Source organism: Crinia signifera, chromosome 7 (genome assembly GCF_055691185.1).
Source record: "Crinia signifera chromosome 7, ASM5569118v1, whole genome shotgun sequence".
Taxonomy (NCBI): Eukaryota; Metazoa; Chordata; class Amphibia; order Anura; family Myobatrachidae; genus Crinia; species Crinia signifera.
Window position 1 is genome coordinate 17,858,363 of NC_139223.1, and position 25,012 is coordinate 17,883,374.

A 25,012-nucleotide genomic window follows, 5' to 3' on the forward strand; every position below is an offset into this window, starting at 1 on the left:
GGAAGGTCGACGTGGTCATTTCCAAGTGGACATAGAGTGAGAATATAATAGTGTGCCGAGCGTAGCGAGCCTTGCGCAGCGACGCGATACAGTTATACTTTTACTGTCCTGCAGCCCATAGGAAAAACCGCCACTGACATGACTTGAGAATTAGAATTTACAGCACAGTAACGTACTATTGTAGTGTATGTATATATAAACAATGTGGTCACAAGCCATAGGGCACCCCAAAACTAGGAAAGGTGAGTGCCGATGTTTAGTGTGTATATATATATATATATTTATATATATATATATATATATATATATATATATATATATATATGCACAGCACTGTATTGTTCTGCCTATAGTGTTACTAATGGTAACCTACTATTGTAGTGTATGTATATATATATATATATATATATATATATATATGCACAGCACTGTATTGATCTGCCTATAGTGTTACTAATGGTAACCTACTATTGTAGTGTATGTATATATATATATATATATATATATATATATGCACAGCACTGTATTGATCTGCCTATAGTGTTACTAATGGTAACCTACTATTGTAGTGTATGTATATGTATGTATATGTGTATATATATATATATATATATATATATATATATATATACACAGCGGATGTGCTAAATTGTGATATTTGATCCTGTCAATTCTTCACAATCCAAGTGGATACAAACTTCGGTACTTGTGTAGTTTCAAGGCGCCACCGCGCGCACAGTCAGTGTCAGAAACTTTGCAGATAGCCAGACTCTGTTTTTACTGTGCGCTTGCCGCTCTAGCTGTTCTCAGTGCAGCACGTGGCTGCTTTCCTTATGTAAGCTACGTTATCAGCGTAGCGCTGGGCAGCAGCAGCACACACTGCCCAGCGCTGACAGGTCACTTGTAGTTCCAAAGTGAAATAGGCAGTCCTGCACACCGCTGACAACGGGGACATGTAAACTGGACACCCCGGCAATTTAGACGCTAAAGCGTCTAAATCCGGACTCCCTGCAAACCACTAAGATGGGAGCATCTAAATTTAGACGCTAAAGCGTCTAAATTTAGTAGGGTCTAGGGGTACACTATTAAACCTGTTCACAATGACACTAGTCGACGTAACAGCTGTCGACCTTGTTGATTCCGCTATCCACGCCAACCCGAAGCGTGGCGAGCACAGCGAGCCCGCGAGGGGCGGCGGTACGCGTCCTACAACCTTTTCATACCCCTACTATCCACATCGGCGTGGAGTTGATTTTATAAAGTGCCCGAAGCATGGCGAGCGCACGCGGATACCTGTGAAGCCCGCGAGGGGACGCGGATACCTGTGAAGCCCGCGAGGGGACGCGGATACCTGTGAAGCCCGCGAGGGGACGCGGATACCTGTGAAGCCCGCGAGGGGACGCGGATACCTGTGAAGCCCGCGAGGGGACGCGGATACCTTTGAAGGTATCTGCGTCCCCTCGCGGGGCTCGCTGCGCTCGCCATGCTTCGGGCACTTTATAAAATCAACTCCACGCCGACGAGAATAGTGGGGGTATGAAAAGGTCGTAGGACGCGTACCGCCGCCCCTCGCGGGCTCGCTGTGCTCGCCACGCTTCGGGTTGGCGTGGATAGCGGAATTAACAAGGTCGACAGCTGTTACGTCGACTAGTGTCATTGTGAACAGGTTTAATAGTGTACCCCTAGACCCTACTAAATTTAGACGCTTTAGTGTCTAAATTTAGATGCCCCCATCTAGACGTCTAAATTGCCAGGGTGTCCAGTTCAGGGAGTCTCCGGATTTAGACGCTTTAGCGTCTAAATTGCCGGGTTGTCAGCGGTGCGCAGGACTGCCTATTTCACTGTGGAACTACAAGTACCAGAGTGACCTGTCAGCGCTGGGCTGCTGCCCAGCGCTACGCTGATAACGTAGCTTACATAAGGAAAGCAGCCACGCGCTGCGCTGACAACAGCTAGAGCGGCACGCGCACAGTAAACACAGAGCGTCTGGCAGGCTGCCAAGTTTCAAAGTTTGGTACTTGTTTCCTAGCACGGCCACACCGATTTACATCGGGGTGGTCGTGTCGGAAAAATCGGGTCGATCGCATCGCATGCGATTTGGTCGCATGCGATGCGATCGACGCGACCGACCGATTTTGGACCCGATTTTTTTTTTTAATGAAATGTAAATCGGGTCCCTGGGACCCGATTTTACATTGGATTCAATGTAAAATATTCCCAACCCCCCCAAATGTCACGGCGTACACCCCACCCCACGATAGACGCCAACCCGAAGCGTGGCGAGCGCAGCGAGCCCGCGAGGGGCGGCGGTGCGCGTCCTCCGACCTTTTCATTCCCCTACTATCCACGTCGGCGTGGAGTTGAGAATAGAATAGTGTGGCGAGCGCAGCGAGCCCCGCGAGGGGACGCGGATACCTTCACAGGTAAACGCGTCCCTTCGCGGACTTCACAGGTGTCCGCGTCGCCACGGACACCTGTGAAGCCCGCGAGGGGACGCGTATAACTGTGAAGGTATCCGCGTCCCCTCGCCACGCTTCGGGCTCGGTGGCTCACTGCGCTCGCCACACTATTATATTCTCAACTCCACGCCGACGTGGATAGTAGGGGAATGAAAAGGTCGGAGGACGCGCACCGCCGCCCCTCACGGGCTCGCTGCGCTCGCCACGCTTCGGGTTGGCGTCTATCGTGGGGTGACGACGGGGACATCTAAAATGTGAAATGGGTCATATTGGCCCATTTCACATTTTTCACATTTTTTCAGGATTTCAATGTTAAAAAATCTTTTAACATTGAAGCCTATGTAAAAATCGGGTGCATCGCGTCGGGACCTATGTTAATGGTCCCGACCGACGCGATGCCCCCGATATTTTATCTTTCCGGACAAGATTTCAATGTTAAAATATTTTTTAACATTGAAGCCTATGGGGAAATCGCGGGCATCGCGTCGGTCGCGTCGGGACCATTGTTAACGGTCCCGACCGACGCGATGCCCCCGATATTTTGTCCTAGCCGGCCAAATGGACCTGATTTCAAAGGAAATCGGGTCCATCTTATGGATCGTGTACCTTAACTAAAGGTACACGATCCATAAGATTTGTGGCCGTGCTAGGAAACAAGTACCCAAAGTTTCACTGTGCGCGCGGTGGCGCCGTGAAACTACACAAGTACCCAAACTTCAGCCATGACAGAGCTCCGGAATCGGTATGGATCATTAGGTCGATACCACTAGGTCAACATACTGAAAGGTCGACATGGGTCTATGTCGACATTGGACACGGTCAACAAGTCATTAGGTTGACACAAGCATTAGGTCAACATGGGCTAGGTCGACAGTCAAAAAAGTAACCATGGGGTTTTTACAGTTTTTTTACCCGAATGACGGCACAGTCGACATGTACACAGGATAAAGTGCACCGCTTCGCTCGCCATGCTTCGGGGGACGGTGCCTCGCTGCGCTCGGCACACTATTTTATTCTCCCACCACACCCTAGTGGATGGTTCGGCATGAAATACCGCCTGTCGGCACATGTCGGCTCAAAAAACAGTGAAAAACCTCATGTCGACCATTTGACTGTTGACCTAGCCCATGTCGACCTAATGTTTGTGTTGACCTAATGATCTTTCGACCTTGTCCCATGTCAACCTAGACCCATGTCGACCTAATGGTGTCAACCAAATGACCGTATCCCTTCCGGAATAATAAAATGTTATTTTTTCTTCCTATGTAAATTCCTTGTACTTACAGTGTATTCTACTTTATCACTATGAAGTCTGTCACCATTTGTCAGCTATACTGTAATAGATTGGGGGTTTCTCTCTCTGATAGCTGTGATAAGTAGATTGTAAGCCTGCGAGCAGGGCCCTCCTACCTCTATGTCAGCTATACTAATCTGTATGAAAAGACACCTTCTGTAATAGATTGGGGGTTTCTGTCTCTGATAGCTGTGATAAATAGATTGTAAGCCTGCGAGCAGGGCCCTCCTACCTCTATGTCAGCTATACTGATCTGTATGAAAAGACACCTTCTGTAATAGATTGGGGGTTTCTCTCTGATAGCTCTGATAAGTAGATTGTAAAGGCCCCCATACACTAGCCGATTTTGGTCAGATTTCGGCCAGATCAGTCGGATCTGGCCGAAATCGGACCAAAATCGGCTAGTTTTGATGTCCCCTCAGATCCGATGCGCGGTCCCGTGCGCATCGGATCTGCGTCGGGTGGTCGGACCTGCTGCACGTCCGACCACCAGACTTGGGACCTAGTGGGGCGGCGCGGCGGTGGGGGGAGCAGGGGGGGCTCCCGGCTCCCTCTGCCCGGCTCTATGCTGCCTGTGTCCCCCGCAGCGTCCCCAGCCCCCCCTGCTCCCACCAGCAGCCCTGCTCTGTAGCCCCCCCCCCCCCTGCTCCCCGGGTTTTTTACATGTGATAAATCGAGACGATTTATCACATGTAAAAAATGGCACATCAAGTGCCAATCTAATCAAGCTCCCCCGGGGAGCAGCCGGGGAAGCTCAGGGGGAAGTCGGGGGCGACTTGTCCTAAGGACAAGTCGCCCTAGTGTATGGGGGCCTTAAGCCTGCGAGCAGGGCCCTCCTACCTCTATGTCAGCTATACTGATCTGTATGAAAAGACGCCTTCTGTAATAGATTGGGGGTTTCTGTCTCTGATAGCTGTGATAAGTAGATTGTAAGCCTGCGAGCAGGGCCCTCCTACCTCTATGTCAGTTTGTTTCAACCCAGTTTGTTTAATCCAATTGTAAGGCGCAATGGAATATAAATAAATATAAACTGTAAATAAATAAATAAACTGCCGGTGTCTGGACGACGCTCCGGGTCCTTACCTGTCCTCCGCTGAGGAACTATAGAAGTAACATCACGTTTTATGGGCGTAACGCTGGTTTCTGTCCCCTTCGGACACATGCGAGAGGCTCTTACCTGCTCGCTAAGCAGAGAACATGAGCTGGTCTGAATCAGGCCCTTTATGTTACTGCTGCAGCGGATGGTCTTACCACTGATACGCATCATGTCCCTGCCCCCGTCATGTGTGTGTGGTTCAAAGGGTCGATGGTGTCTAGGTCAACAGTAACACATCGACAGGAAAAAGGTAGACATGAAAAGATAGACACAAGTTTTCCGTGGTTTTTGTTGTCAATGTTGATGCCTACCGACATGCACCCCCGATTAGAGAAGTGTGTACCCCAGTAACGCTCTCCATACTTGGGGCACTCTACCGTTCCCAGCTGTAGGCCACGTGGATCGTAAACCATGAAGAAGTCCAACAAAACAAACAGATTGTGAAAACGCATGTCGACACAACCATTAGGATGTTGACTTTTTGTCAATGTCAACCTAGTGCATGTCAACTCTATGATGTCGACCTACTGTAGACATTGGGGGTTATTCTGGTTGATTCACAAGGCTGCGAATTCGCTGCCTTGCCAGTCCACCAAACCCCGCCTTGTGAATGGTTGGCTGGCGCCACCTATTTGCAGGGGCGACTCACTGGCAGGGGCTTGTGCATGGACGTTACACAGTAACATCCATCCGCAGGGCAGGGGAACCTCCTACATCTTTCGATGGTCACCAACCATCGGAAGTTGTGGAAGGTGCCCGCGTGTAAAGTGACTTTCAAGTCACCTACATGGCGTGCACGCTGGGAAGGAAATCACCGGATGTCAGGTGCCCACGTCATGGCCTCGTAAACATGAGAATGCCCGGCGTTCTCATGGGAACGCCAATGAAACGCTGGGCGTTCCCATATGCTAATGGTGCCACCAGCCGCCCCGCACCCCTCTCTGCCCGCTGTCCTGGGTTCTTGGACCCGGGGAACAGTCTGTTCGCTGTGGGTGCACGCACCCTGCGTACGCACATGCACAGAAATGCGCCCAGCGCCACCATCGGTGCAACCAGAATAAGGCCCATTGTCTGTGAGCTGTACCACACCCAGCGTACATAGGATACAGCTGGGAGATGGCCAGCAGATATTTATTCCACTCAGCCAGAAATCTACTTTCACTTTCACTAGCGCTGGATACACAGAGGAGCTGCTGAGATCTGAGATTTAAAGGACAAAGATCAGCCATGGAGCGAGCGGGATGGGTCCTTCTTCTCGTCTTCTGCCACACGTGTGAGTGTCACATATGTATCATGCATGTATGTGTTACTGTATATATAGCCCTGTGCCCGGGTGTCTGCAGCTCCCCCTCCCTCCCTCATATTCCAGTCTCCCTGCTCTCTGACTCCAGTAACATGTCTGACTGCTTCTCCTTCCCACTGACCTGTAGCCTGTGTCTGCAGCTGTTTGCAGATATCAGTTACCTCCTAATTTCTCTACATGTGTGTGTATATGCCAGGCACGCCCATCCTGTGACTGCATCACCTTTCCAGAGGCATGCTTAGACTTGTAGTTCTGCTATAGCCAGGGCACCCCGGCTTGCCTAGGGATGGCCATGAAAGGGTTAACGACCGGTGCCAAGAGACCGACATTCTGCTCGTGCTACAAAGTGGGCAGTGGCTGTGCGGAGCTGTGGGGCTCTGACACTGGGGGGGGGGGAGAATGTATGAAGCCTTAACAAGTGATAAATTGGAGAGTGATAAAGGATATGGAGATTAATGGGCTGTGCATTTGCGGCCTGAGCATGCGCAAACCCTCCGGGCGATCACAGTCAGTGATTGGGCTGTTTGCAAGTGGATTGACATCTGGGGGCATTTGTAGGCGGCACCGTTTTCTGGGAGTGGCGCCTATAAATGCAGACAGGCCTGGTAGTGGGAGGGGAGGGCCGCTGACGTCAGAAGCGGCATCCATCTCCCAGCGGTGAACGCAGTGCGGGGTAAGTTTAGACTTATGGGCGGCTGCGAAACTATTTGATTGCTAACGTATTAGGAGCCGTGGACGGGGGGCGACTCTGGCAGGGTGGCTTTTACCTGATCGCTGGGCTCCGAATATACACAACCCAACGATCAGGTCTGAATAAGACCCAAAGGGCCTTATTTTAGTTCACTCTTTCTGACAAAATCCTTCTTAGATGGACAAAACCATGCGCACTGCAGGGGGGCATATGTAAAATTTGCAGATAATTAGATTTGGGTGAGTTATTTTGTTTCTGTGCAGGGTATATACTGACTGCTTTATTTTTACACTGCAATATAGATCTCACTTTGAAGTAAAACCCCACCCAAATCTAATTCTCTCTGCACAAGTAACATCTGCCCCACCTGCAGTGCACATGGTTTTGTCCATCTAAGAAGGATTTTGTCAGAAAGAGTGAACTAGAATAAGGCCCAAAGTACCAACCAATCACTTTCTAACTGTCATGTTACAGGATGTGTTTGGAAAAATAGCAGTTAGGCTACGATTGGTTCTTTCTTTCCATTGACTTTATCTCTCACTAAAGCTTAGTGCATAAAACCCATAGTCCCTGCCTCCAACAGGCATCTTCATGGGCACCAGGAACAGTCTGATGCTGGTTGATGTAGTGGGTACAGATGTACTAAGCCTGCTGAAGTGATAAAGTGGAAGGTGATAAAGCAGCAGCCAATCAGCTCCTAACTGCCATGTGACAAGTTGTGTTTGAAAAGGGACAGTTAGGAACTGATTGTGCGTTATCACCGGAAGCTTTATCACTTTACCAGACTTAATACATCTGCCAGACCCTACTTGCCTACCCTTCCGGAATGGCTGGGAGGATCCCGCAAATCGGGCCACCCTCCTGGCCCCCCGGGAAGGTGGGCAAGTCTCCCGAATCCCCCCGCAGCACCAGCACCCCCCTTATCCACTGCATTAAATTTCCAGAGTTTTGCAGGTGCACAGGTGGGGCTAAAATTACGCAAATCGCGATGCTGACATCGTTTGATGATGTCATCATCATCCCGCCCCCTGACAAGTAGCCTCGTCCTGCCCCCTTTCACTCCTCTCTGGTCTTCTCCCGGAGAGGAGTGTACAGAAGTTGGCAGGTATGACCCTAGGGCAGGTATACAGTCCTCCTGGGGTACTGGAGGCTGTAACAGGGGCCTAAGGCTGCTGTCGCCAGGGCTGAGTGACGGAGGAGAGTGAGGGGGGTCTTACGTTAATCCATCAGGAGACCATTGTCATGAGGAACAAGACATAACTGTGTCATTGATGCAGCAGCAGAATCTGCAGCTCCTTTGTGTAATTCTACCAGGCAGTGGGTAGGGGGAGAGGATGGGGCCTACCACGGTGGGATTCCGGATGTGGGAGGGAGCGTGTAGGGATTGCTATTCCATGATGTACTAGATGTGGAATGTGCAGGGAGATCGGGAAGGGTCTGCACTGTCATATATATAGGAACGGATGCATTGTATACATGGATTGTGCGCATTGTATACATGGATTGTACGCATTGTATACAAATGTGCCAATGGCGCACAACAGTGTGAATAATATAGAGCCCGACACATTTATAACCCACCTACTATACATTTACAACAGAAGAGCTGGGGTGTGAGTGCGGTGGGGTGTAGAGCGAGGGCGTATTCTCACAAAGGCACCTGCGCCAACCTGACCGATTTGTGTATGGCATGAGCAAGTGGCCGCTGATAACTGACTGCAAGCCGAGCTTACACACCTAGGCAGAGGCATCACTGGTACTGGTGACACCAGTTTCGCACCACCCAAAAAGGGATTCAGTATTGAATCCCGGCGGTCGGGATCCCGACGTTCAGAATCCCGACGCCGGAATCCCGACAGCCGAAATGGCGACAAGGGGGGGACGTGGATCGCCCCCCCTTGCGGGCTCGCTGCACTCGCCACGCAGCGGGCCCGGTGCCTCGCTACGCTCGGCACGCTATTTTATTCTCCCTCCAGGGGTGTCGTGGACACCCCAGGAGGGAGAAAGTGTCGGCATTTTGGCGGTCGGGATTCCGGCGTCGGGATTCTGAACGCCGGGATCCCGACCGCCGGGATCTTAACTGCATCCCCCCCAAAAGGGGCATGGTCACATATTCACACTGAAGGTGCTGGGCGTGGTCTATCTGAAAAGGGGTGTGGCTTTACAGCAGCCCACGATTTTATCACTCTGGGAGGCGTGTCCTTTGTCCCCGGAGATGCTGGTTGCCCCTGGAGACTGGGCTGTGTGTGGTGCCGTCTCTTCTTCTATGACAGGAGCTGGGTGTGCTGTGGATGCTGCAGATATCAGCTGCATACTTACCTACCACCCTGGAATGGCCGCGGTGCACCTGAAAATCAGGTGGTGGTGAAACGCGTCATCATGACCCCGCCCCTTGCTTGGCAATACATGTGATCTCAGCGTTGTGCTGCAGCGGCAGGTCCGCGATGATACAATTTACACACACACTGCTCTGCCCCAACACACTGCTCCGCCTCCAAGCTGGACACTGCTCCGCCTCCAAGCTTGCATCCTCCTCCCGGCAGGGGCTCCCGACATATCGACATGTATGATCAGCAAGGAGTATAGGTCAAAGGGTCGACACTGTGAAAGTCGACATACATTCGGTTGACATGGCTAAGGTTGACAGGGTTGGAAGGTCGACACAAGCATTAGGTCGAGAATTGTGAGTTCAAAAGTCAAAATGTGGACATGAGTTTTTTGACCTAGCGAACGTGGGCCCTTATTCTGGTTCACTCTTAGAGGCAAATTCCTTCTCAGATGGACAAAACCATGTGCACTGCAGGTGGGGCAGATGTAACATGTACAGAGAGAGTAATACCCCTTTCACACTGCAGCTATAACGCGGTAAATTGCCAATTTTTAACCGTTTCAAAACGGTTATAGCTGCAGTGTGAAAGTGCCAGTTTCAAATTACCGGTTCAAGAGAACCGGTAATTCAAAACGTTTAAAAAGCAGAGTCCTACACGGTTCAGACCCATTTTTTCTGCAGTGTGAACGGGTCTGAACCGGTATTTTGGACCCTACACACTGGACTCCCCTGGTACCTGGCCAGTGTAAACTCGCGCCCCCCCTCGCACCTGCAGCATCTCCCACACCCTCCACAGGTAAAGCGGCATCTCCCACACCCTCCCCAGGTACCTGGGGAGACAGCAGAAGACAGCGTTGACGGCTGGGGTCACGGAGGGGAAGTCCGCCTGAAAAGGCTCCCCCGCGGCGAACAGCCGGTTCCCACGTCGCCCCCTGACTGCGGCCGGTTCCACGGTAGTCTCTATCAGAGAGGCGTGGGTGAGGGTGGCCCGGGGACCCGAGCATCGGCCGCTCCGGGAGCGCTCCTAACAGGCCTCCACAAATCATCACAGCTGCCCGGCCACAGCTCCCGCAGGTCGGAGCGGAGGGGGTGAAGGCAGCAGCCGTACAGCAAGATGCTGCTGAAGGCGGGTGAGTGGGGCTTCTGCCCGGGGAAGGGGAGGGAGGTAGGTACGGCGGCGGTGGGCCGCTGCTTTGGCTGCCGCCTCCGGGTCACCCCCTGAGCAATGCAGCTCTAATGCCCAGCATTGGGGTAGCTTTGCTTGGTGTGCTTGAGTGCGCAGTGTGCGCTGGCAAGCACCAGGGGAGGAATGGCATATTACTGTTTAATTACCGTGTACCTTTCACAATGGGTTCAATGTGAAAGGTACAAAAACGGTAATTAACCAGTAATATACCGTTTACAACCTGCAATGTGAAGGGGGTTAAACTTGCTCTGACTCGGTTAAAGAAACGTTTAAAAAACCGGGTCAGAGCAGGTTGTGCAATGTGAAAGCAGTATTAGATTTGGGTGAGTTATTTTGTTTCTGTGCAGGGTAAATACTGGTTACTTTATTTTTACACTGCAATATACTGTAGATCTCACTTTGCTGAAAAACCCCACCCAAATATAAAGGGGGGTACACACGGAGCGATCCTTCTAAGCGATTTTGACTAAAAACTGTGGCCAAAATTGCATAGAAGGTTAGTAAAGATCGCTGTCACTCTGTCTTTGACAAAATTGCTTAGTCAAAATTGATGGTGCGTTTAATAAAATCGCTTACTTAAAGTTACTTACTAGCAAAAATCTCTCCATGTGTACACCCCATAACTCTCTGCACGTTACATCTGCCCCCCTGCAGTGCACATGGTTTTGTCCATTTGTGAAGGAATTTGCCTAAGAGAGTGAACCAGAATAAGACCCTGTGTCCCTCAGCAAGTATGTGGTGCCTCCTAAATGCTGAGGATACAGTCCTTAGATATTGGGGGTTCCCCCGATTTCCCATAATCTCACTATAATAAATACACTCCTTCAATTGCAGCATGTGCAGAATGAGCACAAACTGTGAGATTACAGGCCTGGCGTTACTGTGAGATTACAGGCCTGGTGTTACTGTGAGATTACAGGCCTGGTGTTACTGTGAGATTACAGGCCTGGTGTTCCTGTTACTATGAGATTACAGGCCCAGTGTTACTGTGAGATTATAGGCCTGGTGTTACTGTGATTTACTGTGAGATTACAGGCCTGGTGTTACTGTGAGATTACAGGCCTGGTGTTACTGTTATTGTGAGTTTACAGGCCCGGTGTTACTGTGAGTTTACAGACCCGGTGTTACTATGAGTTACTGTGAGATTTCAGGCCTGGTGTTCCTATGAGTTACTGTGAGATTACAGGCCTGGTGTTACTGTGAGATTACAGGCCTGGTGTTACTGTGAGATTACAGTGCTGGCGTTACTATGAGTTACAGGTGAGATTACAGGTCTGGCGTTACTGTGAGTTACTGTGAGATTACAGACCTGGTGTTACTATGAGTTACTGTGAGATTACAGACCTGGCGTTACTGTGAGATTACAGGCCTGGTGTTACTGTGAGATTACAGGCCCAGTGTTACTGTGAGATTATAGGCCTGGTGTTACTGTGATTTACTGTGAGATTACAGGCCTGGTGTTACTGTTATTGTGAGTTTACAGGCCCGGTGTTACTGTGAGTTTACAGACCCGGTGTTACTATGAGTTACTGTGAGATTTCAGGCCTGGTGTTCCTATGAGTTACTGTGAGATTACAGGCCTGGTGTTACTGTGAGATTACAGGCCTGGTGTTACTGTGAGATTACAGTGCTGGCGTTACTATGAGTTACAGGTGAGATTACAGGTCTGGCGTTACTGTGAGTTACTGTGAGATTACAGACCTGGGGCGAAATGTAATAGGGTGCGATTTTTTAGACAAAAAATCGCACCAAATCGCACCTTTAAAAATCGCATTTTTTGCCGCGAATTCGCATATGTAATGAGATGCGCATTTGCGGCAAAAAATGCGATTTGCCGCGATTTCGGGCGATTTTTAGTCATGAAAATGTGCGCATTTTCATAAATGCGATTTTGTGCAAAAAAAAAAAAAGTAAAAAAAAAAACGGCGTGGGGTCCCCCTCCTAAGCATAACCAGCCCCGGGCTCATTGAGCCGGACCTGGTTCCAAAAATACGGGGGACAAAAAGCATAGGGGTCCCCCGTATTTCTGAAACCAGCCCAGGACTCTTGGACCGGTCCTGGTTCCAAAAATACGGGGGACAAAAAATCTGGGGGTCCCCCGTATTTTGAAACCAGCACCGGGCTCCAACAGCCCGCGGTGTCATGCCACAGCCGGGGGACACTTTTTATACAAGGTCCCCCGGCCAAAACATGAGCACCGTGGCTGGTCAGCCTTGGACGGGGTACCTGGAGTAGTGGGGACCCCCCCAATAAAGGCCCCCCCCGGCGTTACATTGCTTTATACCGGAGAACTACAAGTGCCAGCAGACCTCCCCCGCATGCTGGGACTTGGAGAACCACAAGTCCCAGCATGCGGGGCATTAATGGGCCCGCTGGGACTTGTAGTCCACCTGTAAAAAAATGTTTATAAAAAACACACACACAGAGAAGTAAAAGTTTTTTACACACACTCACCTCACTTTTACACCAGCGTTACTTACCATTCCTGGATCCAGCGCTGGTCTGGCTGCTTCACAGCCGGCTCCCCCCGCACTGACAGGCAGCGGGGAGAACCGGCTTTCTCCGTTGCCTCTAACAGCTTCTGTAGCGCTGTTCCAGCGCTACAGAAGCTGAGAGCGCGATTGGCCGATACGTCTCCATGGAGACGCATAGCTCAGTCCTGATTGGCTGAGCTATGCGTCTCCATGGAGACGCATAGCTCAGCCAATCGCGCTCTCAGCCTCTGTAGCACTGGGACAGCGCTACAGAAGCTGTTAGAGGCAACGGAGAAAGCCGGTTCTCCCCGCTGCCTGTCAGTGCGGGGGGAGCCGGCTGTGAAGCAGCCAGACCAGCGCTGGATCCAGGAATGGTAAGTAACGCTGGTGTAAAAGTGAGGTGTGTGTGTGTGTAATAAACTTTTACTTCTCTGTGTGTGTGTTTTTTATAAACATTCTTTTTACAGGTGGACTACAAGTCCCAGCGGGCCCATTAATGCCCCGCATGCAGGGACTTGTGGTTCTCCAAGTCCCAGCATGCGGGGGAGGTCTGCTGGCACTTGTAGTTCTACGGTATAAAGCAATGTAACGTATGATCGATTTAACCCTATCAGGCCGGCTGTGAGTTACTGTGAGATTACAGACCTGGTGTTACTGTAATTTACTGTGAGATTACAGGCTTTGTGTTACTATGAGTTACTGTGAGATTACAGACCTGGCGTTACTGTGAGTTTCTGTGAGATTACAGACCTGGCGTTACTGTGAGTTTCTGTGAGATTACAGACCTGGCGTAAAGGCCCCTATACATTAGGCCGACTTGTCCTAGGGACAAGTCGGACCCAATTTACCTGCGAGCCGCCCGGCAGCTCCCCGGGAGGCTCACATACAATTTGGCACTTGATGTGCCATTTTTTACATGGGATAAATCGCATGCGATTTATCCCATGTAAAAAAAACCCCGGGGAGCTGCAGGGCGGTGAGGAGTAGTGGGGGCGGGCAGCGGCGGCGGTGGTGGGGGCGGGTAGCGGCGGCCAGCGGTGGTGGGGGCGGGCGGCGGGTGCGGTGAGCGCTGCTGACCTGGCCGGGCAGTGTACTTACACATAGCAGCAGCGGGGACGGGACGCGTAGTGGCGGCTATTAGATTTTTAAAATATTTGTCAAATGACCGGCCGCTCTCTGATTGGCCGGAGAGCTCTCAGCCAATCAGAGAGCGGCCGGTCATTTGACAAGTATTTTAAAAATATAATAGCCGCCACTGCACTGCCCATCCCCGCTGCTGCTATGTATGAATGGGCAGCCTGTGATTGGCTGAGCGCTCTCTCAGCCAATTGCTGACTGGCTGAGAGAGCGCTCAGCCAATCACAGGCCGCCCATTCATTGTATGGCCTTTTTTTTTTTTATTCCGTACTGACAGCTCCCGCCGGCTCCCCCTGCCCGGCTCTATGCCGCCTGTGTCCCCCGTAGCGTCCCCAGCCCCCCCTGCTCCCTCTACCGCCGCGCCGCCCCACTAGGTCCCAAGTCGGGTGGTCGGACGTGCAGCAGGTCCGACCACCCGACGCAGATCCGATGCGCACGGGACCGCGCATCGGACCTGAGGGGACATCAAAACTAGCCGATTTTGGTCCGATTTCGGCCAGATCCCCGGCTGATCTGGCTGAAATCTGACCAAAATCGGCTAGTGTATGGGGGCCTTTACTGTGAGTTACTGTGAGATTACAGGCCTGGTGTTATTATGAGTTACTGTGAGATTACAGGCCTGGTGTTACTGTGAGTTAATGTGATATTACAGGCCTGGTGTTACTGTTACTGTGAGATTACAGGCCTGGCGTTACTGTGAGATTACAGGCCTGGGGTTACTATAAATTACTGTAAAATTACAGGCCTGGTGTTACTGTGGGTTACTGTGAGATTACAGGCCTGGTGTTACTGTGAGTTACTGTGATAGAAGGAACAAGGATTTGGTTACATTTTAACTTCACCGTGTGGGAACTTGATCCTGATGCACATTTATCTGGCATTCTAGTAATATATTGGCGCTGGGGAGTGATAGGGGGAAGGGAGGAGGGGGGGACCTTGGCAGGTATATACACTGTACTGTACAAGGAAGGAAATAGCTGCATTGATAGGACCGCTTAGAAATCTTTATCTACCAACTCTGTTAAGGCGCCTAGAGAATTATGCTGCTTTATCTTATACCTTTATCTAACACTTAAGCCTAGAAATAACTCACACTGACACCTTAAAACTATAAATAAGACACGGACACCAACTGCGTAAGTTTAAAGGTCATCTAGAATATTTATTGTAAAGATGGTATGACCCTAATTGTTTAGGGATGGCAAGAAGAAGCACTTGAGACCAGCACCCTCAAAACGCGGATGCCACTCATGGCGGCGACCAGGTCGCCCCACTCACTGGCATCACTCAACAAACTGTGTGTACAGCCCGCTCCGCAGCGGCATGCCACGCCCCTCCTAGGGCCAGACGCGGGCACTTCCAGGAAGTGTCCAGCGCCCCACCGCGTTGAGTCGGGACTAGCCTACCTTCTTGGCAGAGGGGCGGGCCATACCCCACGGAGACCACCTGACACCACACCTGAGTGCTGGTCGAGAGCGCTCAACCGCCACTGCCTTGGCACCACTACCCAGCCGGGTCAACCTGTGCAACAAGGCCCGCCACCCCAAAACAACTAACTACGCCCTAACTATACTAAACACACAAGAATATCCTGCAGGAAAATTGCCATACCGGGGTCCGATAAATGAACCCCGTCCGGCCTATACAGACTCGGGTTATCTTTCACAATAGTGGGATGCCTGACTGCTTTACCTCCCTTCGCCACTATGTATCTAGATACATCGTGGTTCACCTTCTTTCTGGCCTTCTCAACGGCCTCTATGCTCCGACACCCCCGCCATGTGAAGCGAGGAACTATGTCCGACCAAACCAACAATACACCGGGCCAGCGCGCCTGTATCCTCGCCATGTCCGTCTCAATTTGGATTGTCAGCGCAATGCCGGTCCGCCTGACCAAATCATTGCCTCCCAGGTGTATGACTAACACGTCGGGTCTGCCCAATCTTCGGGCTTTGGAGACCAGTAGGTCCCACAGGCCATCCCACTGAAAACCCCTAATGCCGAGCCACTGTACCTCCCGGGCCCGAGACAGCTCCGGGGCCGTGACCGCCAAAGGGTGCCTAGCAGCCCAATATATATAGGAGTGCCCCACTAACCAAACCCTGCCCAGAGTCATTAAGGGAGGGGGGGAGCTGAAAAAGAGAAAACCTAAGGTTAGCATATAACATTATACTGTAAAACACAACCGAAATGCATTGACTATAGACCCGAGTGAAGGGGAAAAATCTTAAAAAACCTCTGGTGGACTGTTGGGGGAAGCCAATTGTAATTAAGTCCCCTGCAGAGGAAAAAGTAAAAAAATTCCCTTCACACCGTCGATTCCAAAACGCTAACCGTTCCAAAACCGATTGTAAACAATATGTTTTCGGGCCAGCGCAACAGGCGCTAATTACAATTTATCTAACCTTACGTATTTCTTATAGGAGGACGACTTCCACCTCCCCACCGCCTGAACGGAGGAGGGCGGAAGCCCTGCAGCAGCCGCGCAAGTCGCGGCCCCAATTCGGAACGAATGCGTTCCATACTCCTTCTCGGGGAGACCTAAAGCTGCGACACACCTCCGAAACACAGCCGCAAACTGGAATCGGGTAAGTGGCCACACCTCCTTGTGTGCCAGGAACTGTGCCGCGGTGCCCGGTCCGCCCGAGACATACTCCTCAGCCAAAGATACAGGACATATAGCCTTATTGCTGTGCGCTCTTAATGTTATCCAGACGCCCTTACCCGCCTGGTCTGTCTTGGATTTCCCTATCTTGCATAGTATCCGCCCCTCGCGGAAAACTACATTCTCTTTGAGGAGCCCTGAAAGCGCGCGTTTGTTAGCGGCCACTAACTCGCTTACCCGAAAGGCTCCAAAAAATGCAAAGGAAAATGCTACCTTGAAGAGCGCTGCCTCAAATACATTCTCAGCTATCGTATTTAAACACTGCATGAGTTCCCCCAGCATGCGCTCGTCAATTGGGCGACGGGAATCTGGAACCCCCGGCTGTGCCCTAGCCCACCCCTTCAATGCTTTAGCCAGTATGAAAGACCTAGTGGGATCGGGTTCACCTAGCAATTTGGAATGGAAAGCTATCCCTGCCAAAGCCGCCGCCATAGCCGACTTTGATCTACCTTTTTTATGATGCTCCCAGACGAAGGCTAGTAACCGGTCCTCGACCGACTTACCACAGGCCTCCGGTGAAACCCGAAAAGCTGACAAATCCCTCCAAGCCGCCCCGTAAGCTCTACGTGTGGAAGGGGCCAAAGATAGCAGGGCCAGGGACTTCATGCCGACTCTATGACCTGCCATACAAAAGGGGGACAGCTGAGCCCTGTGATAGCAGCCTCTGGTGCCAGCTCGCGAAATCTCTCGAACTGGAACCTCGAGAGTGCATCTGCTATGCTGTTGTCGACTCCCGGAACATGTCGGGCTCTAAAGTGAATATTGTGTTGCAGACAGTGCAAGACTAGGTGTCTCAGCAGGCGCAACGCCTCTGGTGATGTGGCCCGCTGGTTATTAATCGCATGGACCACCCCTAGGTTGTCGCACCAGAACACTATGTTCCTGTCCGCCAACTGGCTGGCCCACAACTCGACCGCCACAATGATGGGAAAAAGTTCCAGCAGTAATAGATTGACCGTGAAACCACAGTCAATCCAGGACTGTGGCCATGGTGCGCAGCACCATTCGCCCTGCAAGTAGGCCCCGAATCCCGTGGAGCCTGCAGCGTCCGTGTAGAGCTGTAGCTCTAAGCTGGAGGCTGGGTCCGCCGGCCACAGCAGCTCCCTGTTGAAATGCTCAAGTAAACTCGACCAGACTGTTAGGTCTCCCTTTATCTCTTGCCCGAGCCTAACTGTGTGGTGAGGGTCTCTTACCCCCGCTGTGGCCCTTTCCAGCTTTCTGCAGAAAACCCTACCCATCGGAATGATGCGGCAAGTGAAATTGAAGGATCCGAGCAGGGACTGAATCAGCCGCAACCGGGCTTATTGAGGAGTGCCGGCGGAAGGGGATTCCACCGGCACTCCTTAATAAGCGCCTGTAGCTTCGCTACCTTATCCTCTGGCAATCTGCAACATCCACCCTCGGAGTCTATTTCAATACCCAAATATGACAACACCCTGGTGGGACCCTCTGTCTTGTCGGCTGCTATGGGGACCCCTAAAGCCGTCAGCATGTCCTTGGCCCCTTCTAGGATGCGTCGACATGTGTCGTCCTCTCCTGGTCCCACAAAGAGAAAATCATCTAAATAATGAGCTACACCGTTGCAGCCCGTGCCTTCCTGTATGCACCAATGCAGGAAGGTGCTGAATTTCTCGAAGTAGGAACAGGAGACTGAGCACCCCATCGGCAGGCATTTGTCTATAAAGATGCCCCCTTCCAGCCTGAAACCCATAAAACGGAAAGAGTCGGGGTGCAAAGGGAGCAGTCGGAAAGCGGACTCTGTCTAATTTCGCCATGAGTGCCCCCTGTCCAAAACCCTTCACAATATCCAGTACTTCGTCGAAGAGCTGGTATTGCACGCTACACTGGGATTCCGGAATGGCATCGTTGATGGACCTTCCTGGGGGGTGAGACAGGTGCTGTATTAACCTATACTTCCCCGGCGTCTTCTTGGGAACCACGCCCAAAGGGGAAAAGCACATGCGGGGTAAGGGTTCGGCGGCAAACGGGCCTGCCATCCTTCCCAGTTCTATCTCGGCATACACCTTCTGTCTCACAACCCCAGGGAAATCCCTCGCCGATTTGAGGTTCTTATGGGATATCACCAAAACTGACTCTGAAATAGGTAATTGAAAACCAAACTTAAAACCGCTATATAAGAACTGAGCCGCCTCCCTATCGGGGTAAGAGGCTAGGCGGCGAGCCAACTCGTCCAGCACTATGGGGGAGGGTGCCTTACTTGTTGCTAGGCCCTGCATCACCTTGCTCCTGCGCCCTCCCAGACTTACAAGATTTGCCCGAGTGCCCCGCCCCGCACCAACGGCATTCATGCCTGTAGCGGCACTTTGCGCCCCTCTCGCACTTGCCGTCGTTGAAGGCGAAACATCTACCCTTGCCTGAAGACTTTGCCCCCGGCTTCCCCCCGAGAAAGGGCTTCCTGCCAGATGTTTCCGTGGATGGCTGGCCTTTTCCTATCACCTCTAGCCATATCTCCACGTGTTTGCACCCTATGGGCATGTTTGTGGACCCCTCATGCGCCCGACGGAACTTCTCATCGTAGTCCCGCCAGGCCCCGTTTCTATAATTAATGAATGTTTCGTTTACCAGAAACAGGTAACGAAGAACATTCAGATGCTCCTCTGGCCTGGTGCTAAGGTAGCACGAGGAGAAGATGAGAAAACCCCTGAGCCAATTATGGAAGCTTTTGAAGGCGAGCTCCCCATTGGCTGAGGATTTCTTGGCCTTATCGAAATCTTTTTTCATGTCGGCCGTTAATGTAAAAAGGTCCACAAACTTACCCTTCTTAATCCTCTCCTTAACTCCCCTACGAAGACCCCGGGAAATGGCCGTATTTGAGCAGTGAACCTTGTCCCCAGCCGTGTCTGTAATGGGAGCGGGCGCGTCTTTCTGCTTGCCCTTTGTGCCTCTAACCCTCTTTGCTACTGCGCGTGCAACCAATTTAGCAAGCTTGCGCGGGCGCCCGGACTGCTCCTCGTCCCCGCTGCTAGCGGTGGAATGGTAAGATGAGGATTCACACAATGAATTGTCAGTGTTCTCACCCTCCGTGGACTCAGCCCCTTCCTCGGGATCTGCCGCCGCCTCTTGTGTCACAGGTGGGTCGGAAAGTCTGGGCCTCGACGTCCCGCCGGACTGTTCGGCGCCCCCAGAGACACCTGTGGAGTCCCTGCCACTGGTGGTTGCTGTGGCGGTCGGGGTAGATGACCTTGGTGTCGACCCGGCTCCTCGCAAAATCCCCTGGACGGCACTCTGCGTTGACCTCGTGGCCCCCATGGCCCTGTCTGTACCTGCTGATGTTTCGGGAGACAAAGGCAAGGCATTTCCCCTAGAGCCTGAAGGAGCGGAAAACTCTGTATCGCCCCTGGGTGCCCGCCCCCCTTCAGCACTCCCTGCGGGTGAAAACTGAGGCTGTGGAGGGGCGAAGTTCGGTTGCCGTGCATTTGCGTGGGGATGACCCGCGCTTTGATAAGGGTGCTGCAGCCCTGACGCCCAGGTAGCTGTGGGCTGTTGGGGGAACATAGGCCAAGCAGAACCGTAAGGCACCTGTGGTGTCCCACTGCTGTGCTGGAAGTATGGGAAGCTGGGAGATTGGCCCCAGGTAGGCTGGTGTGCCAAATGGTGCTGCGCTGGTGGGTACCCCGTGTGGCCGGCTGTTACTGGTGTGGGGAAAGGCCAGGCTGCGGGGGGCTGCTGGAAATGCTGGAACCCGGAATGAAAGGTCGCGGGGCCAAACCCCTGTGTCCCTTGCTGCAAGGGTGCTGGTGGGGCGAACATACCCTGTGGCGCCTGGGCTTGAGCCAAGCCTTGGGGCCACGCTGCCTGCTGCCTTGGGGCGAAACTGCCAGGGAGCCGGGGATCTGCTGTGTGTGCCAGGAAAGCCTGCAGGGTGACTATGGGTGGACCCCTGAGGATTGCAGGCAGCCTGGCCGGGCCCCCTGTAATGACCTGCATGGGGCTGACACTGGGTGCTGGTGGAGTTGAGGCACCCCGGCTGCCTGCATAAGGCAGCGCATATACCGGTGTGCCTAGCGCTGTAGGAGGGGTACTCCTACCCCCCTGCTCCGCCTCATGGTGACGCTGTGCCACGTGATCTCCCTCCCTCGTACCGGTGGAGCCCGCTGCCTGGAAAAAGGGTTCAGCCAGCGCCTCAGCCGAGGTGCCTGGCATCCCCCCACGTGGTGGTGTGTCGATGTATCCCCCAGCCGCGCTAGACGCGGCCTGGGGATCAAAGCGGGCGGCTGCCGGGGAGCGCGTGACCCCCGTGACGGACGCGCCGCTGCTGCTGGGACTGACCGCTGAAAGGGGAACAATTCCGCGCTGTAGCGGAGGGGACAGAGGGCGCCCAGAGCCACGCTGGGGCTCCGTGGACGCCCTGTACTGGGCCGCAGCTGGTGTTTTACCACCCCCACGCCCGGCTACAGTGGTCAGGGGGCGGGCGGCGTCAGCCAGCCAACGGGGGGGGGGGGAGCGCTGCGCTTAGGACGCACAGACATTTCAAAGCGGAATGGAACTAAGAGGATGGGCAAAACAAGTGTAACACTTAGCTTAGTGTCCCTGCGCTTGTTCAACAGGAGTGTCCCAGCCGAAATCCAGACTCAAAGAGGAAGTCCTTCCTGTCTGCTTGCCTATAAGTACCCCTCTCTAAGCTGCCGCCCCCCAGCTACCTGATAGGGCAGATCTAACTGCCACTCACTATTTGCCTCCGGCCTTGTCCTAATGTTTACAACTTTATTTATTTCTGCAAATTCACAGGCTCTTAATTACACTCGGGCCTATGCGGCCCTTGTTACATCTTCATGCTTCATATACTTTATTTTAAATATTATATTAAATAAATAAGCCAATAATGAAATAAAAATGGGTGCATAAGTATAAAAATATACCCGCATTCTGCACATGGGGCCTGATTCAGTGTGCAAGCACTTAAACTGCGGTCACATTGTGAAAAAATGTGACGGTGGTCTAATGGTGGGCGGGGGATGCTGACAGGGCGGTGATTCAGCGTTATCCGAAAGTGCATTGCCCTGTGCTGGACGGGCCCCACGTGCTACCACCGGCAGTTGTGGTTCTGTGACTAATCACTACCGCTGGAGCTGAATCAGGCCCATTGCACACAATGTAGAATTAGCATTTCCAGATGTATCAGCATAAACTATCTGCATCAATATAAAACAATGTATCATAAGCCATCGAGGATTTTATTCACCTGAATCAATAACACGGTAGCGTGTATTATACCCTTTCACACCAGAAAATGCAGGGACCCACCCAGGAATATGGCCCAGGAATCATGCCGGGCCATTCCCGGGTTGGCCCCTTTCACACCAGAAAAGTCCCTGCATTCTCTGGTGTGTGAAGGGGGCGGGGAGGAGGCCGGCAGGAGGTGGGAAGGAGGCGGGCAATCGGAGGGATGGCGGTGGAGGCGGGCAGGAGGTGTGTAGAATACTCACCCCGGTTGCTGGTCCTCTGTGCAGGCCAGGGATCCACACGGGCGGCGAGCGCAAATGATGGGACAGCCGGCTAATGAAGATGACGCAGCTCTCCGGCGCCCTCACTGCCGCCGGAGAGCTGCGTCATCTTCATCCGCCGCCTGTTCCGTCATTTGCACCCGCCACCTGTGTGATCCCCGGCCGGACAGCACACCGAGGACCGGCAACCCGGGTAAGTATCCCCTACCCCATTCACACCGGCCAGGTCCCCGGGTTAAACCCGGGAACAACCCTGCTCCATAGCAGGGTTGAAATCCCGGCAATTTTGCTGGTGTGAATGGGGTATTAGACAAAACCTTGGCCACGGGTATCCTGATGGCTGACAGACAATGTCTAGGTCAACATGAAAACGTCAATGTGTACACCTTGTGTACACCGTCAACACTGCCCCCCATAGCAGGGATTCCACTATCCCACCAGGGTAAGGGAGCGCAAGGTGGAGGCAGTTCCCCTAGGGGGGAAGCTGCTCTCCATTTACATTAGGCTCCATTATATCAGTGGAGGAAGTCCAGCTCAGGGGGAGGCGGCGCTGGCCTGTGGCCCCTCCCCCTCAGCTTTAGGCACCAGTTCACCTCACTGCTGCGCTCCTATTAGCTGCAGATTTATGCCAGCAGCTCCTCAAACGGAAGCTGGCAGCCATTTCCAGAGCGCTGTGCAGACTCCTGGATCGCTGAGCGCTACTCCCTGTAAAAACCGTCGCCTGCTGACAGGTTTTTACAGCACTCACTGTCCTACCCAGCCTCTGGCTCATAGTGTACTGGACATAGTGCCATACACAGTAGTTTGTGTGGGCTAATAATCTGCTGTATGTATGTGTGACTATATGTCCTAATTTCTGCTGTGTTTTCTCTTGTGTATAACTCTATACTGTGCATTACTCTGTCACTGTATCACTAAAGGCCCCCATACACTAGCCGATTTTGGTCAGATTTAGGCCAGATCAGTCGGATCTGGCCTAAATTGGACCAAAATCGGATAGTTTGGATGTCCCCTCAGATCCGATGCGCGGTCCCGTGCGCATCGGATCTGCGTCGGGTGGTCGGACCTGTTGCACGTCCGACCACCCGACTTGGGACCTTGTGGGGCGGTGCGGCGGTGGAGGGAGCAGGGGGGGCTGGGGACGCTGCGAGGGACACAGGCGGCATAGAGCCGGGCGGGGGGAGCCGGGAGCTGTCAGCACTGAATAAAAAAAAAAAGCCCATACAATGAATGGGCGGCCTGTGATTGGCTGAGCGCTCTCTCAGCCAGTCAGCAATTGGCTGAGAGAGCGCTCAGCCAATCACAGGCTGCCCATTCATTGTATACAGTAGGCTTTTTTTTCAAGCACTGACAGCTCCCGGCTCCCTCTGCCCGGCTCTATGCCGTCTGTGTCCCCCGCAGCGTCTGTGTCACCCGCAGCGTCTGTGTCCCCCGCAGCGTCCCCAGCCCCCCTGCTTCCACCAGCAGCCCCCCCCCCCCTGCTCCCTGGGTTTTTTACATGTGATAAATCGAGACGATTTATCACATGTAAAAAATCTAATCAAGCTCCCCCGGATAGCAGCCTGTGAAGCTCAGGGGGAAGTCGGGGGCGACTTGTCCTAAGGACAAGTCGCCCTAGTGTATGGGGGCCTTAAGACAGGTGTACTGGGAGAGCAGTAGTGCTAGTCACACTCGTAGCGGGTCACAGGGAATAGGGCCTCACGTGTGACCGGGGTTCCAAATTACCTGCTAGCATGATCAGAAACACCAGCAGGCAGAGTCTCCATTACTGCGTTCATGCACAGCTGGACTATCTGACCAGGACAGTGGGCAGGATGGCCTGTGTGCTAAATGCCATGTTCCTGCAGGCCCTCCATCAGCCCCCACAGGCTCAACAGCCTCCTTGGGTGGAATTTATTCAGCTTCTTGGTACATTAGTGGAAAAGCTGACACCCATCACGGGTCCCGCTCCCACACCACCACCACCTATAGTGCAAGTGACCCCAACATAAGTAAATTCATTGTCTGACACAATGCTATCACTGATGCAGTCCCTGGCGGCCCAAAAGGCTCTACCAGCTTCTGCGCAGGGTTCAAAATGGCCTAAAAAGCCAGCGTCTTCGCAGTTGACCTTGATGACGGACACCACTGAGTCATCGGGGTGGAGGCTGAGGAAGATGAGGCAGAAACCTTAGAAGGAGAGCCTGACACAGGGGAGGTAACGGCCACTACCATAAATGTTACTAAACTCATAACTGCCATACGGGCAGTACTCCTATCTGAAGAGGAGGAAACGGCACCAGTGGCACAAAAGGATGATCGGGATCGGCGGGATCCCGGGATTTGGCCTCAAAATGTCCGGGATTTCAGTCTAATGCCGGGCAGCTTCTGTGCACCCGCTCAGAAGCTGCCCGGCTGTTCCCGACCCCGGCGTGCGGCCTGCGCAGCTTCCTGCTACAGATGACCGCTCCTAGCCTCCCCTCCTGCCCAGCTAGTGCTGCCGCTACCTGCCCTGAGGCACCAGGCAAGCACCACCGCAGCTCTGCTGTCTGCCCCGCTCCCTCCCCCCTATGTAAGTAAATCTGCGGGGCGGCACCAGCACCCCCCGCATCGCTGCTCTGCCCCGCTCCTGGCTGCCACGCACCCGCTCGCCCATGTAGGGGTGCACAGGGCATGATTTTCTTTTAGGGATGCCAATCCTGGGATACCGAGAATCCCAGGATTGAGCATTTTTCAATCCTGGAATCTGGGATTGAAAAAATGCCCCGGGATTGGCATCCCTAGCCGCTAGGTACCCTCCCCCCGTTGGAGAATTGCAAGTTATGGGAGAACCCACTGCCGAAGGACTCCCGCCTTGTTAAATAAAATTGTAGCCTCCCTGGAAGCAGCCTTCCATCAATTTCTAGTACTACTCAACCAAAGGTTAGTACTTTT

At 52.7% G+C, this 25,012-nt stretch overlaps 1 protein-coding gene across 1 annotated transcript in view; it reads left to right on the forward strand.

Annotated features, from left to right (window-relative positions):
* Positions 1–5,999: 5,999 nt before the first annotated feature.
* LOC146019882 (uncharacterized) overlaps positions 6,000–25,012 on the forward strand; it is a 62,475-nt gene continuing 43,462 nt past the window's right edge. Inside the window, exon 1 of the mRNA XM_083152518.1 lies at positions 6,000–6,122. Within this exon, the coding sequence (XP_083008644.1) occupies positions 6,077–6,122 (46 nt within the window). The 5' untranslated portion in view covers positions 6,000–6,076. The remainder of the gene's footprint in view (positions 6,123–25,012) is intronic.